The sequence below is a fragment of the Phodopus roborovskii genome, unplaced genomic scaffold (genome assembly GCF_943737965.1).
Source record: "Phodopus roborovskii unplaced genomic scaffold, PHOROB, whole genome shotgun sequence".
In the NCBI taxonomy this organism is placed as follows: Eukaryota; Metazoa; Chordata; class Mammalia; order Rodentia; family Cricetidae; genus Phodopus; species Phodopus roborovskii.
In genome coordinates this window covers 53,720,227-53,738,097 of record NW_026126418.1, presented here as the reverse complement: position 1 = coordinate 53,738,097, position 17,871 = coordinate 53,720,227, and the positions used below count along the sequence as shown (strand labels likewise).

The 17,871-nt window shown below is 43.2% G+C and overlaps 1 protein-coding gene across 1 annotated transcript in view; it reads left to right on the top strand.

Annotated features, from left to right (window-relative positions):
- Kif5c (kinesin family member 5C) overlaps nt 1-17,871 on the top strand; it is a 151,513-nt gene that overhangs the window by 102,280 nt on the left and 31,362 nt on the right. The window contains exons 14-19 of the mRNA XM_051184720.1: nt 215-421; nt 2,652-2,798; nt 5,972-6,160; nt 13,882-13,999; nt 16,147-16,223; nt 17,216-17,325. Of these exons, the coding sequence (XP_051040677.1) occupies nt 215-421; nt 2,652-2,798; nt 5,972-6,160; nt 13,882-13,999; nt 16,147-16,223; nt 17,216-17,325 (848 nt within the window). The remainder of the gene's footprint in view (nt 1-214; nt 422-2,651; nt 2,799-5,971; nt 6,161-13,881; nt 14,000-16,146; nt 16,224-17,215; nt 17,326-17,871) is intronic.

The following is a 17,871-nucleotide window of genomic DNA, read 5'->3' as shown; positions in this document are numbered from 1 at the left end:
ATAAAATTCTCAAGCTAAGATGGAGAAAAGAGGAAAGAGTTTTGGAATAACATTTGAAAATGTATTTCGCATCTGTTCCATACAGTGAGAGCCCCTGACAGCCTGAGCACTTCCAGCCTGATGTCTTGTATCTCGTTATAAAGTTGCTCTATGTGAGTAGAGCATAGGTCATTGACATAATTAGTGGAGTCACCATTCCTTCTGATTTCCCCAGCTTCTAGCTTCCACAAGAAGGGACTACGAGAAGATACAGGAGGAGCTGACACGCCTCCAGATTGAAAATGAGGCAGCCAAAGATGAAGTGAAAGAAGTCCTCCAGGCCCTGGAGGAGCTGGCTGTCAATTATGACCAGAAGTCACAGGAAGTGGAGGACAAGACCAGGGCCAATGAGCAGCTGACGGATGAGCTGGCCCAGAAAACGGTTGGAGCATTAGTGTTAAAGGGGCGGGACTTCCTTGTTGACAGACTTACATAGGAAGGCAGTTGACTGAATGCTTGTTACTGTAGGACTCAAATTGCTCCCTGAGGCTTTCTCTCAACAGTCCTTTCACCACAGACTGCCTGTCACAGCTGTTTTACAGCCAGGAAATATATAACATCAGCAAGGATGCTTTCTGGAAATAGTTGAATGCAGATTCTAGATCCAGAAAAAGCTCAGTGAAAAATGTGACTTTATGACTCTTTGACCTCAGGCAAGATGTTTAAACATCTTGAATATTTATTGCTTTATCTATCAAAATGACAATAGTTTGCTCCTTGAGTGGCATAAGTGTTAGTGGCAGTTTTTGTAAAGCACTGAGCAAGGACCTGTGCTTGTGATGTAGTAATGCTGAACAGTGAATAACACCAAGAACATTGTTACTAAAGAGCATTATGCATTCCATTGTTTACATCCTATTGAATGAGACTGCTCCCCACTATGCCAGCTTCTTGTCCTAGCTTCAGGAGGCCAGAAATAAGCCAGTCCTGTTAACTTGCATCCAGCCAGCACATTGCTGTATTTCCAGTCCTTCCCAGGGAAACAGATGCTGTGGCTTTTACTTGGTGAGCTAGTGGCAGGCAGCAGGACCAGTGAGCATTTGGTGAGGTGGCTGTGCCATGCCCTTTGCTGCCTGGAGATGGGTGGTGGAGAAGTTGTATGGCTGCAGCCTGCTGCTAATGGTGCCTCTGCCTAATGACCTGGTGTCCTAGACTGTGCCAGGTGGCCTTATGGAAACATCAGTTCTGGGCACACAGAGCTGGTGGTGAGGACAGTGCTGGCTGCAGGTGGTAGAGTGGACAGGAAGTCCTAATGGTTTCCCAGAGAAAGGACTGCTGTGTCTGTGGTGTTAAAAATAAGGTGAAATGAACAGTTGGCAGTGGTGCCCTAAAGCACTGCACACTCACTTAGGGAGGGCACCCACTGCTCTGTGTTTTCCTGGGTTCCAACAGCCTGTCCTTTGTGTTTTGTGCTTCTCAAAGTAAGGCAAGATTTTCCATACTGTGCTTCTAATTTTATGCCAAAACAACTGTTACCAGACTGCTTTCATATTTTTTAAAGTAAATTGTAGTGACTAGCTACCGTGGGGGAATTAATTTGCAAGACTCCAGGAGTAGAAGACTTGCTCCAGTGTTGGCCGAGTTAGTACCGAGATGCTAGAAGAGGGGTATTCTGTTGCTCTGAGTTAAGAACACATTACTTCTCCTGGTAATAAATGTGGAAGGTAGAAAAGAGATTGATTTGGTGAGGAGACAGGGCTTTTACTGCTTCTGAAGGAGCTCCACTTTGGAGCTTGAGTAATTTTGAAAAATTACAGTATTTAATTTGTCTTCCCTGAGTATTAGAAGATGTTTTAAGTTATTTTCTATGCTCACTAATGTTTTGTCTGGGACATTGATTCCAGACCCATTAATTAGGTTATTTGGAAGTGACCCAGGGAGCAGATTTTTGTTTGAGTGTGGAACTGGAGATCTTAAAATAGAACAAGGGGAATGAAACAGCACTTGGTGAGTTAGAAAATGTGGTTAAGTACTATAAGCATAAGGGCCTCCTTTTGCATCATTGTGTGCATGTGGATGGAGGCCAGAGGTCAGCCTTGGGCGTCATTCCTTGCTGCTGTCTGTCTTGTTTTTGAGACAGTCTCATTCTTCTGGAACTCATGGAGTATGCTGGATGGGCTGGCCAGTGGGGCCACAGGATTCCTTCCCAGCCCTGAGATAAGAAGTGAGCACCACCAGACCCAGATTTTTGTCACATAGTTTTCGGGTTATTGAACTCAGCTCCCAAGTACCTTATTGACTGAGCTGTCACTCTAACCCTTTATTTATTTAAAAATCCTTATTTTCACTTGTGGGTGGAGGTCAGAGGTCAGTTAGCTGGAGTCGGTTCTTGTCTTTACCCTCTGCGCCACCTTCTAGGCCCCGGATTCATTTTTAATAACTCGCTTGGCTAACATGGATATTGTCAACTAAAACATACCCGGTTAGTCTTACAAGATAACATTTCTGTATTAAGTTCCCCTATCAGAGAATGGAGTGCGGAGTAACAGTTGTGCACTGAGATCAGAGATGATCAAAGAGCTGCATCTGGCATGAGCTGTTGAGCTCTGGAAGCTGCAGGTAGGAAATTCATGGGCCACCTTGGTAACTTGTGGTTGAATTTGTTTCTCCAGACGACACTGACAACTACACAGAGAGAACTGAGTCAGCTACAGGAGCTTAGTAACCACCAGAGGAAGAGGGCCACGGAGATCCTGAACCTGCTGCTGAAGGATCTGGGGGAGATAGGTGGGATCATCGGCACCAATGATTTGAAAACGGTGAGTCAGACTTGTGTCAGCAGTGTGATGGAGGCCTTGTGGTACCCAAGCCTCAGGGCTGTGGTCTGCACGTGTGGCATGCTGGGAAATATTTTAAGGCAGGAATAGAAAAGATGGTGCACAATTTGCCTTTCAGGTCGGGGGAGTATCTTCCCGTCTTGATTGAGCTTGGTGACTTGGTTTATTCCTCAGCCTAACTTGTAGTGTTTCCATGTTGGGGCTCAGTTGGGGGAGTCTGGGCCAGGCCTCAGTTGTCTCCCACTTATGAACCCAATGCACTGAGAATTCTCCAGCCAAGCTGAAAGTTTTCCTAGGTGGCTACAAGCGGCTTTAGAAGTAAACCACACTTAATTATCCGAAACAGGAGAAGCCAGTTATTCGTGATCTGCATCACCTGGGGCTAACTAGCAATACAGACCCCAAGGCCTACCCCAGACATACTGAAGCAGAAGTTAACCTTTTTAAGAAGTTTCTCCAGGTGACTATTAGAGTAAGAGAAATAAATGTTTTGGTGAAGTGGCTTAATAATACAGAGGACCCAGCCACTCTGATTCCTTTCTGGCTGTCCTCAGCCTATTCCACTTTTATATCTTTAAGCTTTTGCCTCCTCAGCCTATTCCACTTTTATATCTTTAAGCTTTTGCCTCGTGTAGCAAAATCACTGCTCTAGCACCAATCATCACATCTTCACTCCACTACATCCCAGGCAATATGGGCTACAACACTGACTACTTTTATCCAAGAGGGAACTATATGCCAGAAATTCCCAGGAAATGTAGCTGGCCAGATGTAGGACATGGACCATTCCAAGGGAGAATAATTTTACCACTAATGGCTTTAACCCCTGGAGTTATGCAGGTTGGTGCTCCTGAGGGCAAGGAAGTGAGAGGGGTGGGGAAATAGAGGGTGGTCTAAGGTTATCTCAAAGCTGGGATGAGAAGGAAGTGAGAGAAAAAGAATGGTATGAGCCAAGAACAATGATAGGTTGTTGTCATTAACCAGAAAAACAGGGTAGAGAATTACAAAATAGCCATATTGGGGTAAACATTAGATGAAGTCAGCCTCACACTTTTGACTTCTGGACTGTGGTCTTCTGAGGATAGTGGTAACTCCCAAAGCCTGCCCCTCCCTCTGAAGGTCAGTGTTGCACAGTTCTGATGAGCATAGCTTTCTGGTGACAGCACCTATGACAGAGAAAGTAGTTACTGTGTTGGTGACACTGGGCTCAGGACTGGTGTTCTTAACTTGCTGCCCACAAATTCTGAGAACAGACCCCTCTGAAAAGCATTTTTCACCTCTACTGGATGATCCTCCAGAGTGTTGGCAATGGTTAAGCACTGGGAACCCCTGCAAAGTTTGCAAAGTTTAGAAATCTCCTCTGGGAAACAGGAAGCCATTGGAAGGTGCCGCAGGTCTAACATCTGAGGCTTTGTACCTTGATTGCCGGGGAGTGCTTTGTGAGTGCCTGTGTGTGTGCAGCAGTAGCACAATGTGCGGGCCCCTCAGGGTCAGTCTGTCAGTCCCTTGCGATTCCGTGCTCCAGGGTTAATTTTTAGTACCACATGTTGGTGTTGAGCAGAGCAGTTCTGACACTGGTTAAAGGCCTCACAGGGCCAGGTGGAGCTAATTTATGAGCAATCGGCATCTGCTGCTGACAACAGTAAGGGAAGGTGTTTTTATGCTAAATTTCTAACAGGGACCTGATGAACACGCTAATGAAATCAAAGCATGCCTGTGCTTTGCCATTAACGGTCCTTCCTGCCAGAAGTCAGGTATTTTAAAATACTCATTGGGTGTTTTGAGATTATTTTTAGATTCCAGACATTGGATGCCCTAGTCAGTTTTATTGATGACTCTCACTTACAGATCCTGGTATTAGACTGCCTTGTTCCATAGTGGACTGAGTGTTTTCCATTCAGTGTTTCCATGCTGTTGCATTACAAGAGGGATGGAATGAGGAGCCCTGCTGGAAGGCAAATCTCAGGCAGTCACAAACCCAACTTAAACTTAGCAAGGGCCTTATGAAGGGGAGACAGGCTGATGGCTGTAGCTTTTCCCTGCTTTTGCTTGGTATTGTGTAGGAGTCACTGTTAAGTGCTGTTGAATTATCAGAAGTTAAAAGCCCAGTGCCACATGCAGAACTATGAACTTTATATTTGCTACTAATTTTCAGGGCTCATACTCATGACCATCTAAATCTTAGCTCTCAAATGTATACGTGGAAAAAAAATGACTAGCTAATGACAGCAGTAATGACATGAGTAGGTCATAGGGGGCAGTGAGAGGACACTGAGGAGCATTAGAAACTAGAGTTAGAGGCCTGGCCTTCAGCAGAAGCTGGTCTTTGGGCTGGAGTCTGCAGGGTGCTGGGACAAAATAGTCTTCCTACAGTGCAAGGCTCCCCTCTGGTGGCCAAATATAGTACACACCAAGCTACTTTCTCCATGGCTTAGCTTGTGCACCGTGCATCTCAAAAATACCTTGTTTCATCTTTTTTTGGGGGGGGGGACTGAAGGGGGAAAGTGTGTTCCACTGGCCCTCTGAAACTTAGAGACCAGACGTAGCTCATTCAGGAACTCCATCAGAATCATCACCTTTTAATTTAAATTTAGGCTTGTTCTTAGATTTCTTACTAAGTAGTTCTACTTGGAAGAGCAGGTGCGAAAAGGCAAAGAAAAAGAGATTGGCAGCAACAGATAGAAAAACAGGGAAACCATCTTCATGAGGAATGAATGGCGTACCTCCAAGCATTAGGGGTTCAGTTTGAAGACTGTGGAAAGAGTCTTTTATAATTCAGCCATTGTACATAGGTTACCTGACTACTGTAGAAGGTGTGGAGAGTTGAAATTCTAGACAGAGCTTCTCTACAGGTAGGGTTAAGGACCCTTAATGGGGGCACTGCTGTGGTCATGGCAGGGTAAAGCTTCTGAAAAGATTTCTCCTTTAAGAAAATCTTCAGTTGTTCTTCTTCCTGGGACGTCTTGTCTATCCTCAACACAACTGAGAGCACTTTGGATTGTGGAGTCTCTGAGGACTTGACATGGACTTGGTAGCATTTATTTTCAGCTTTCCCCATGATTAGACTTTCTGCCAAAAGGCTAGGGGCATCCCAAAGGGCCCATGGTCAGGTATCAAGGGATCAGCGAACCTCTGACGTTTGTCTCTCTTCTCAGCTGGCCGATGTGAATGGAGTCATTGAAGAGGAATTCACCATGGCGCGCCTGTACATCAGCAAGATGAAGTCGGAAGTCAAGTCCCTCGTGAACCGTAGCAAGCAGCTGGAGAGCGCCCAGATGGATTCCAACAGAAAGATGAACGCAAGCGAACGAGAGCTGGCAGCTTGCCAGTTGCTCATCTCCCAGGTGGGCTGTCCATCCCATCGTGTTCACACTTCTCTGCTGACATCTGTTTCTTCCGCACCCTCCTTGGGCTGTGTGTACTAGGGCGAGTGAAGACACTCAGTCTTCGTGGGCATGGCTCGGGTTATCTCACCCACACCTTTTTGTCGTTTTGAAACAAGAACACCACTTTGTACCCCAGATTGGCCTTGAACTCATGGTCCTCCTGTCTCAGATCCTCACCGTCTCACCCGCTTGCTGAATATGGGTAATTGGGATACATATTAGCAAGCCTGACCTCTAGGGTTATCCTTAAGGCTTTTGTTGTGTAAATTATCCAAATCAAGGCTTTTCTGTCTTCAAAGGGTCCGTCTGTACTTTTCTGTCAGCCTATAGATGATTACATAGTTGGGCATATATAATGTATGTCTTAGTCTCCTATTAGTTAAGGCAACATTCCTACTTTTGTAAATCTACCATGGGGACAAGATGTGCAAATAGAAACTGTTGATGTCAATGGTGGTGACAGAAACTGTTTCATTGTTTATCACATGCGCACACATGGCACTCAAAAATTTCATTTGCATTTTCTCACTTGATCTTTAAAAAATTTCATAGGCAGAATTTATTATTTTTTTCCAGATAAATAATGTGATTGTGATTAAGTATATTGTCCAAATCCATAGTGGCAGAACTGGACAGAAAGCAAAACTTGTGTCTTGGTTCCTTATACTCAGGGCATGTGTCATTGGCCAGTTAGCAAGCCTGCCCTTTTCCAGTTGAAACGGTGTTTTCATCTCAGGAAGGTAGTTCAGAGGACCGTGTAGCAGTTCTGGGCTACACTGATGTGTAAGCTTAATGTTTGGGTTTGAGATCTGAGATGGTGCGGTGTGTACTGCTCACTGCCTTGTGACAGTCATTTGAGGAAGCAGGTGCCAGTGTGGCCTAGAATGTCTAACAGTACCCAGAGGCAGACAAGAGAATACCGTATTCCAATATGGCTTTAAGAATGTGCAGTAAGAGAGACAACTCTAACCTAATTGTCTAACATGGGATCTACGGTTGTTTTCATATTAAGTAAAATAATATTTAAAGGGTTATTTAGTGCTGGTATGTGATAGAAAGTTGATAAACACAGTGAAATATAATTTAGTAATCCTTTTGGGAAGCACTTGGGAAAAACAAAACCAGAAATAATGCGTGCGTGCGTGTGTGTGTGTGTGTGTGTGTGTGTGTGTGTGTGTGTGTGTTCACATCTATGCACACATGTGGAGGCCTGAAGTTGACTTTAGGTACCTTCCTCTATTTCTTTCTTCTCTGTTTGTTTTGAGACAGGGTATCTTAGTGACACTGAATCTGTGTTTTGGCTAGATTGGCTGACCAGCAATCCCTGGGACCAACCTGTCTTTGCCCATCCTCAGTTCTGGGGCTGTAGGCAAATGCCACAACTCTTAGCTTTTATATGGCTTCTATGGATCCAGATGTAGGTTTTTGTTCTTATACAAAAGACACCTTTGCCTTCTGTGCCAGCTCCCTAATCTAGAAGTGTCTTTTGGTCCAGTATTGCGGTAAATAAGGATCAGGATAAACAAATAGGCCGAATAGATGTTTATTCAGGGAGAAATAACTTACAACCTAGACAGATGAACACCAGGAAATTCAACCCGATCCTCTCCTGTCCGAGTCACGCCAGCAAGAGAGAGCGCCTTCCTCGCCCCCTCCGACCTCCTTCCTCAGGTCACCTCCGCCCATCGCTCCACCCCCAATGGGCGTGGTCAGTGCTACAGAAGGACTACCTCACTACAATTCCCCTTTTAGTCTAAAGAAAAGATTTAGGCTTAATACAAAACTATATACAAAACAGTGAATAACAAGTGTGCTCTAAGAAAAGGAAAATCGAGAACAAAATGACCTACATATCTAGTCCTAGGGTGAGGGCATAATGGAGTTTACAATAGAGTTGTCCTAAGCTGGAAAACGTAAGTCTAGTACCTAATATATCTAACTAGGAAGAGAGAATAATAGTTGTGATAGTTTAATCTTCAACCTCATCAAGACCTGAGAAGGAAATTAACAATACTAGAGTAGACAGGAAATGCGGATGGACAACTTCCAAAAGGTGCAGCAAGGACAGAAACAGCAAGCCACCTGAACAGTCACCCTAGGTCTCACAGCGACGTTGGTACACCCAGATTTGGCTAAGGCCAAGAGAACTTGACAGACCACAACAACAGCAGGGAAATAGAATGGCTGTCTTACCCTGACTTGGCAAGGTCAAGCAGTCTTCTATATTTGTCTCCTGCAAGCACATAGGACTGCATGTCCAAATCAGTGGTCAAGGTGGGGGCAATTCTATGCCCAACAGGCCATTAGCTGAGGCGAGATTGAACTCCAGCAGGAGCAACAACAGTGTCCAACATATTTTCGGGAAAGTGCACGGTGCTGTCAGGAGCAACAGTGTCTCATGTCAATGGAGTACTAATATTAAAACATTTAAATGCCATGTTCTGCATGTCTATGAAGTGATTGAAGATTAAGCATCTATATCTGACTAATCCCATAGGTACAGGAAATGTGAGTGAAGATGATCTGTAATACTCGGGAGCTTAGCTAAAAAGACTGATTAAAACTTTCCTGAGTAAAGCAGGAACAAATACTTAAACAATATAACTATTTACATATACCTACATGTAAATCCCTAAAATAGAGGTAGAGTATAAGTGTCAAGACAAGAGGTAGAACTATAAAGGGCAGCAAGATAAATATCCCAAATTGTATCAATATACAAAATGTCTTGAATACAGGAAAAGTATACATACATAGAATATGGTAAAAAATAATGTGCATAAATATTATAAGTGGAAACATTTAACACAATATAACAAAATATAAACTTAATTTTACATAGCTTACCACATAGGAATACATAACAATGTAAGCTGTAAAATACTATCTCATTCATACTCAAATTCTCAAGGAAATAGGCTAATCTACTTATATCCCATCTAAACCATACCTTTACCCACCATTCCCTATTCCTGTCTAAAAGATAAACCCGAGTGTAAGCATCACCCAATCCCAAATAACTAAAACCAACCCAAAGACGATGACTATTATCCCAAAATTCCAAGGGTAGGGAAAGGGGGCGTAGTCATATTAAGATTACTTCCTGCTGAAATGGGACGATGATTGCTCCAATGGATCCTGTAGGAAGAAAATTTTTAGCAACCAAATTTCTCAACAGAACTGGCTGTGACATATGTAGTTAGTCACTGTGTGGCAGAAAATTCTTGACTGTAGTTCTATTTGAAACTGGCCAGGGTGTAATAAAAAGGTGCACCATTACAGCTAGCTAGTCATGAGTTGTCTCGAGCAAAACAGTCTCAAACCGGTTTTAGGGTGATGTTTGTAGTTCCGATGCATCAGGTTGAGTCAAGTGGAAATGATGATGTGGGGCCCCATCTTCTTTCCGGAAAGTTCAAAGACTGCTGTTAGGAATCGTTATTATTCCTTGTGGAAAAGTTACACATCAATATTAAAGTAAAATTTTCAAGTTTTAAGGTATGTATTAGGGAAAGACAACAATAAGCATTAAAAGTATGTGAGAAAATTAGGATTTCAGAGAGAAAATTGCATAAGATATGAGTCCCCAGATTTTGTTTCTTCTGCCTTACACCAATTGGCTTCTTGATTTAAGGCAGAAACCATGAATTTAATCTTAACAACATGCTTGAATTTAGAGAAGGAAAGCCAAATCCAACTCCAAAGCCAGCATTGGTTTACAAAATTTGGGACTTCAGGAATACTAGATAGTAGAGAGAAATAGATTTCTATATAGAAATAGTTTACTACAATTAAATATTTTTTTTTTTTTTTTTTTTTTTTTTTTTACCATATATCAGATTCTGCTTCCTTAAGTGATTGTTTCTGAAGAGCTGTCTTCTCTTCTGTAGGCACCTACATGTTCAGTGTCTTTTGGCTGTTTGATGATAGGTTTTCTCTGTTTTCCTGTAAAAACAAGAACAGAACACTTCCCCTACCTTTGAGAGGCCTCCGCACACCTCATAGGACCTAGTTTGTTGGATGACTTGTCATTTCTCTTCATTAAGATGTTTCTCTTGTTCAACTCGGATCTTGATTAACTTAGATGGTATCCATAGTTTTTCTTCTCCTGTAGATACAAATGCAAAACCCCTACCCCAACGTAACACATATCCTGCTTTCCATTCTGAGGTCAGTACATCCTTGAAATACACTGGCTGATTTAGTTCAGAAGTTTTTTCTATTGTCCAGTGTCTTTCTGCAGCTGTTTTTCCTTTTTCATCAGCATTAAGAAAGTTTAATGTTAATAAAGCATTATGTAATCTGTGTTTGGGTGTTTTGGTTCCTCCTGCCTGTTTATGGAGCATTTCTTTTAAAGTACGATTGGATCTCTCAACCACTGCTTGTCCTGTAGGATTGTGTGGTATACCAGTTATGTGCTTTATGTTATAATACTCAAAAAACTGTTTCAATTTGCTGGAGACATATGCTGGAGCATTATCAGTTTTTATTTGTGCAGGTATGCCCATAATGGCCATTACCTCTAAAAGGTACGTTATAACAGAATCAGCCTTTTCAGAGCTCAGAGCAGTAGCCCACTGAAACCCTGAAAATGTATCTATAGTGTGATGTACATATTTTAATTTTCCAAATTCTGCAAAATGAAACACATCCATTTGCCATATTTCATTCCTATTTATACCTTTAGGGTTACTGCCTGGTGGTAAAGGAGTTTGGTTATAGAATGAGCAAGTAGGACATTTCCTTACTATTTCCTTGGCTTGTTCCCAAGTGATAGAAAAATCCTTTTTTAAACCTTTACTGTTCACGTGGTGTTTCTTATGAAACTCTGAGGCTTCTAGCACACTTCCTATCAATAAACGATCAATTTCATCATTGCCTTGTGCTAGAGGACCTGGCAGACCCGTATGGGATCTGATGTGTGTTATATATATAGGATGAGTCCTCTTTCTGATAGTATCTTGTAACTGTATAAACAATGAAGTTAATTCTGTATTGTCAGGAATAAATTCTGCAGTCTCAATGTGTAAAACGACTCTCTCTGCGTATTGAGAGTCAGTAACTATATTGAGGGGTTCTTTAAAATCCATAAGTACCATGAGAATGGCATACAATTCTGCCTTTTGTACAGAATTGTAAGGGCTTTGAACCACTTTGCTAATATTTCCTGATTTATATCCTGCCTTACCTGATTTATTTGCATCAGTGTAGAATGTATGAACTCCAGAAATAGGTGTTTTTCTTACAATGCGTGGAAGGATCCAAATCGTTTTCTTTATGAATTTGATTCTCTCAGTTTTGGGATAGTTGTTGCTAATTGTTCCCAAAAAGTTACTGCAAGCTCTCTGCCAATATTCGTTATCTTTCCATAAGGAAGAAATTTCCTCATTAGTTAAAGGTACTATAATTTCTGCTGGGTCCCTTCCTATTAGCTGACGAAGTCTTAATTTACCTTTTATAATCTAGTCAGAGATCTTTTCTATATATGTTTTCAGTTTTTTATTCTGTTTATGTGGTAGGAATATCCATTCTAATATGATATCTTCTCTCTGCATCAAAATCCCTGAAGGATATTCTCTAGATGGTAATATAACCAGAATACAGTCTAGGTTTGGATCCACACGGTCCACATGTGCTTCTAGTATCCTCTTTTCTACCCATTCTAATTCCTTCTCAGCTTCAGCTGATAGTATTGGTGGACGTGGGCGTGGTCAGTGCTACAGAAGGACTACCTCACTACAGTCCAGTAATTTTATGTACTCTGTTTTTCACTGGTAATGGAGATTAAATTTTAAATTTAATATGATATTATAATTTCCTGATTAAAATATTAAAAGTTTATGTGGAAACTGTTGAAGTGCTATTATTTTACATTATCATAAAATATATCATCCAAGTTCCTATTGATAGACAAATGTGGAAGAATATTATATGAACTTATAAAAATCTATAGAACTTGGGCATTTGGAAAGTATAAATATAATGAGTTATTTATACCATTTTATATCTTTGTAAAATATCCCTTAATTTGTAATACAGGGCGGTTTGTAGGTGAAATTCATACTGCATTTTTATAGATTTTCTCTATATTATATGACTATATTGTCATTAGCAACAAGAACTTTTTATTTGCAGCAAGGCATTTTTGCAATTTACAGAATTTGAGAGAAAACGATAAACAATTGAGAAAGGTGCAGCTCAACTCTAGTTTTTAGCTTTTCTGTGAAACCATGGCATGGACTCGGGTTGGGGGTACTTCTACTCCCAACAGTTGTGAGCTGAAGTCAACCACAGGCAGAGTGTCCATGGCCAACAGCCCAGTGCTTTCTGTGTCCAGCTGGACAAAGTGGCCCCATGCCCAATCCCTTCCACACCCTGCACATGGATCTGAGTACTCAGATGGAGTCAGCCGAGCCCTGATTGAGTGAGTGAGGAAGAGATGGTGCAGCCTGCAGAGCCCCTGGACAAGGGCACCACTCAGCCTGCAGGGCTCAAAGTGTACCCTAGATGGATATAGTCTGAGAACTCTGCTCATTGGAGCAGGTACAACCAGAGGAAGGCTGAAGAGCATTCACTGTCAGGGGTGGGGTCCCAGCCTCAGAGTGACACTGACTAGAATATGAGAGTTGGGAATATTTCAAAGTTAGGAAAATCTCCTTATGTCAGCAGCAAGGGCGGCTTCCCATGAGGCTGTTTCATATCTGCTATGGTGTCCAGAAAGTCATTGATTCACTCATTACATCCAAGAGATTTAATACTGACAAAACCATGGCTCTTCAGGAGTCTCACAGTATTCTTTGCTGAAATTCTTTCTTCTTTGGTTATACCTTCGTCCCCCAAAACTGGTCTCATACATCTTCCCATTGAGTTGCAGAGGTGGTATGTCATCACTGTTCATTCTGTAGGATCTTCCTGCCTAAACATGAGCCCCTCATTCCAGAGGGGGAAGTCTGTGTCTTCTGTCTGTCTAGAAGCTGTTATTCCTGCCCAGCCACTGACTCCTTCCACTGGTGTTCATTAAGTATACACTCTATACCATTGTGGGGGGAAAAAAAAGATGATATCACATAGAAGCAAGAGCTGTGAGCAAGTGCTGAGCACTGATGGGGAACCAACATTACATTGAGTACATGTGGCAGAGAGGGAACTGTCTAGAGGAACCCTAAGATGCACAGTTGCTAATGACCAGAGGTGGTGCACTGTGTGTGAAGGACAGAAGAAAAACGGATGTGCTATTTGAATCCACAGGTGCATGACCAAAGACAGACAGGGGCCTTCAGCCCTGTAGTTCCTTAACGCACATCTTCCTCTTGCTCCTCATGGTGCTGGGCACTGAATCCAGGCCATTGCTTCTACTAGGCGGTGTTCTACTATCAAGCTACATCAGTAGCTATTCAGTTTTTACTGTAAGGAAGGAAACCAGGATAGGCTTTGATCTCCACATGAAGTGGAAAGCACAAGGAACATGGTATGCAGTTTGTGTGAACACATAAGCTGCAGACTACATTAAAGAAAGACAGATCTGCCTTGGTCCTCAACTGTGAAGCCCAGGCAAAGGATGGAATAGGAGCCGTTCATTGTGAGGCCTCTGAGTTGTTGTTTCCTACTGGACAGCTCCAGACAAGCCTGGACAAGCAGATACTCACCACTCACCTTTCCTTCCCTCTGTTTTCTTGTTAAAGCATGAAGCCAAGATCAAATCTCTGACGGACTACATGCAGAACATGGAGCAGAAGAGGAGACAGCTGGAAGAGTCCCAGGACTCACTCAGCGAAGAGCTGGCCAAGCTCCGAGCCCAAGGTAAATAGTGGCCACTTTGGTGGTGTCAGATACTTGGCCTAAGTCAGTCTCTGTTTAGCTGAGTCAGTTACAGCATCTCTGTGTCTGCTGGGAACCCCAGCACAACAAAAAGAAGGTATCCATGCTAGCCCCACTGTGTATCCATTGCCTTCCCAGCTTCCCTCTGTCCACTCAGCTGCCTAGGCAAGCAAGCATCCCCATCTTCCACCCTTGTGGCCTCTAGTCACTCGCAAAGTGTGTCCCTTACACTTGTCAGATATTTTGGCTCTACTCATCTCTTTTATGATTGGCTTGGGCAGCCTGGTTAGGGATTGTGGCTAAGTTGGCATACTGATGGGTTTTCTCTGGACTAGCCACCTGCTGTATTCTAGTGGTAATTATCTTATGTCAGACCCTTCCACGGAGTTCTGCCCTTGAACTGTGGCTAAGCTGGGAAAGTCAGCTTTTAAACAAACCCTTCCCTTAGCTGTGTGGTGTTTGACACACAGGAAACACTTAATACACGTGAGTAAACAGATGTGAACATTAAGAGTGGCAATCAGAAATGCAGAAGCCAGAACAGGATTAAGAACTTTGCAATGGGCAGCATGAGACCAACCACACATAGTAAAGGCTGAAGTGAAAAAATTTTAATAGAGCAATTTGAATAACCATAACAGTTCTTCATAACATTGGATCATAAAATTTTAACTATATTTTTAAAGATTTATTGTGTGTGCACATGTGTATGTTCATACACATGTGTATTTGTGTGTGTATACACACACACACACACACACACACACACACACACACACACACTTGTGCCTGAAGAGGCCAGAAGAGGTTGTTGGATGCCCTGTAGGTAGAATTATAGGCATTTGTGAGTCACCTGGTGTGGGTGCTGAGAACTGAACTTCATCCTCTGGAGGAACAGCAAGTGCTCTTAACTACTGAGCCATCTCTCCAGCCCCTCATCATAGAACTTTAAATCAAAAAAGCGTAAACAAGCATGCAGGGAAGAGGAAAAGAGAAAACCATCCAAAATATCTAAAAGTTTGGTAGACTTAAATAGAATGGTAGATTTAAATAGAATACCATTGTAGATATTAGAATTCACATTGGAGACAAAACATGCATGTGTATCACAATGATTTATGATGCAGCGTTAGGTTCAAACCTTTACTGCAGTTATTAAAAATAAATGGATCCTTGTGGTCTTAGAAATTAGTATTTAAAATAAAAATACTTTGATAAGTAGTAGGATTGATGGTGTTATTATTCATTTCTTTTATCTTCAGGTAAAGCTATTTCCTGAATAAATACATGCTGCTTCAGGTTCAAAGGCAAATTAAGAAAAGGCCCTGCCATAGCTTTGCAACATTGTATTTTAGTGGTAAGGAATAAATGTTGAGAATAGAGTATGCCACCTAGCACAGGGTACAGAAAAGCATTTTCCCCTCTTGCGTATGTTTCCTGCAGTGGGGCCACTGAATAGAAATACAAACAGGGAGAAGACCTGACAAGGTAAAACAGACTAGAAATAGAATGAGTTAGATGCCAGTGTCCAAATGACATTTGCTCCCCGTCCCCCAGCTCTCCAGCTCAGGGAGCCCCACTGAGCAGGAGCACAGCACAGAGACAGGAATATTGACAGCAGCCCTGCCCACCTGGGGCCCCCTGGTGAATCCGGAAACTGTTTGAATATATTTCTGTTTCCCTGGTTTTCATCTTTAGCTTGTTTTCCTGCTTCATATCCTTAGAAAATCAACAGCTACTCTTGGGAGGTAAATTAACTCCCTGTGGAATTCTACCAGTGACATGAATCCAGATGTCACCTCACGCTCACAAGAGCTTTATAATCTGTGAGACTTGATTGTGTCCTCATGCCCGAGCCCTTGGGGCCCACTCCCAGAGGCCAGGTGGGAAGCAGTTCTGGGGCTGCCTGCTTCCAATTAGTCCCTTTCTTTCCCTGGCTGCTCTGCTAGGGAGTCCTCAGTCCACTTGAGGTCCCAAATGACCTAAGTACCAGCACAGGCCACAGGGGAGGTCAGCCCTGACATTTGGGGTGCTCTGGTACAAGCTGGTTGCTGTTTGCACTATGTTATTGTTTTGTTTCCTGAGTTTTTGCCAGTTAAAACTGAAGTCACTTTTACAATTTGAAACAGAAAAAATGCATGAAGTCAGCTTCCAAGATAAGGAGAAGGAGCATCTGACAAGGCTCCAGGATGCCGAGGAGATGAAGGTGAGTATGTGTGGGTTTGAGGTGCACACATCTGGAAAAATCAGTCCTCAGACCTGTGTGTGTCAGTGTGAGACGGAGAAGAGAGGAATCAGGGCTGAGCCTCTAGAGCAGCTCTCCTGGGGCCTCATGTAGTTGCTGGCAATGATGTGGTTGTTCAGGAAGCCAGACACATGTGTGGATACAACCGTTGCAGATGAATCAGGTATAAGGGTAGCACCACAGTGACCACACGGGCCATGTGACCTGTGTTAACTTCTAACGAAAACTTCTCCTCTCAGCCCTTGCAAAGAAAATCTTCGAACCCAAATTTCCTAAAACACAGATCTTCATGGTCACATTTAAACCAAGAATGGAAAATATAGAAAAAACAACTGGGAAATAAGACTTCCAAAAGTGAATACAATAAGCAGGAACAGACAGGGGTTCAGGTTGATTTAGAAAGATCCTGACCCTCACTGAGCAGAAACGCACAGCTGATACTGTGCTGCAGCCCTATTCTGGCCAACGGAACACAGCCCAGCCTTGCTTTGGTGGCCTGCTTTCATGTCAGAGTGGCTTTTGGAAGTCTCCAAATGCCACATAGGTCTATGGTGGGCTGGACAGAGAGGGGCTGCCCCTTAATTCAGCGGGTGAGGAAGTGTTCTTGCAGGGGTTAAGTGACATGACTGAGGTTATTCAGGTAGTAAGGGAGCCATGTTCTGACTGACCTGGCTGGGAAGACTATGTAGCTCAAATAAGTGAAGGCAAAGGCAGACTTCTGTACAATTATTGGGCTGGTTTGCCTCCAAGGCCCACCCATTCAGTTTTGTGACAGATCTGTGGGCTTTGCTGTGCAGAGAAAGCAAGGCCAGGAACTTGGGCACAAGAGCCAAAATACACCCTTAATTCTAGAATTTAACATCTGAGGGAGGTAGACATAGATTGGGCACTTGTCACTGAGCAGGCAGACTGTCAACAAGTTGATGTAACATTTCTCCTGGCCTGGCTTGCAGAAGGCTCTGGAGCAGCAGATGGAGAGTCACCGGGAAGCGCACCAGAAGCAGCTGTCCAGACTTCGTGATGAAATTGAGGAGAAGCAGAAAATCATTGATGAGATTCGGGAGTGAGTTGGTTGGCGAGGGGTTCACTGGACGTGGGTGGGCACAACTTAGGCCTTGTGAGCCAGACTTAAAGGACAAGACTTTTAGCCAAGGGCCTTTGTCTCCTTGTGCTTGGGCTCTGTACTTTGCCTGGGTGGTGCTGCCTCCAAGGTCTATTCTCCCATCTGGTTCCCAGCCTCCTGGGGCTCTGGTGTAGTAGATGTCAGGCAGGCTCAGCCACCCCTCTGCATCACACCAACTGGGGATAGGATCAGTGGTGACTCAGGTTGGGAGATACATGTCCAGGAGTGAGAGAGATTATATGGAAGTATGAAAAAGAAAAGACTATTCTCCCAGGAATTAATAAACACTGCAGACAAGCCATTTTGGCATTGCTGCCCCCTCAACCCAACAAATAATGCATCTGTAGCTACCTGGCTGCCTTAGTGCACACCTCAGAGACCAGGTGGATGCCAGAATACCATGGCATTGTACTGGGATGGTGCCACTGCAGCTTAACTCCAGATGTTGCCTTATGGCCGCATCCTGCCTTCTCAGAGTCTCTAGGG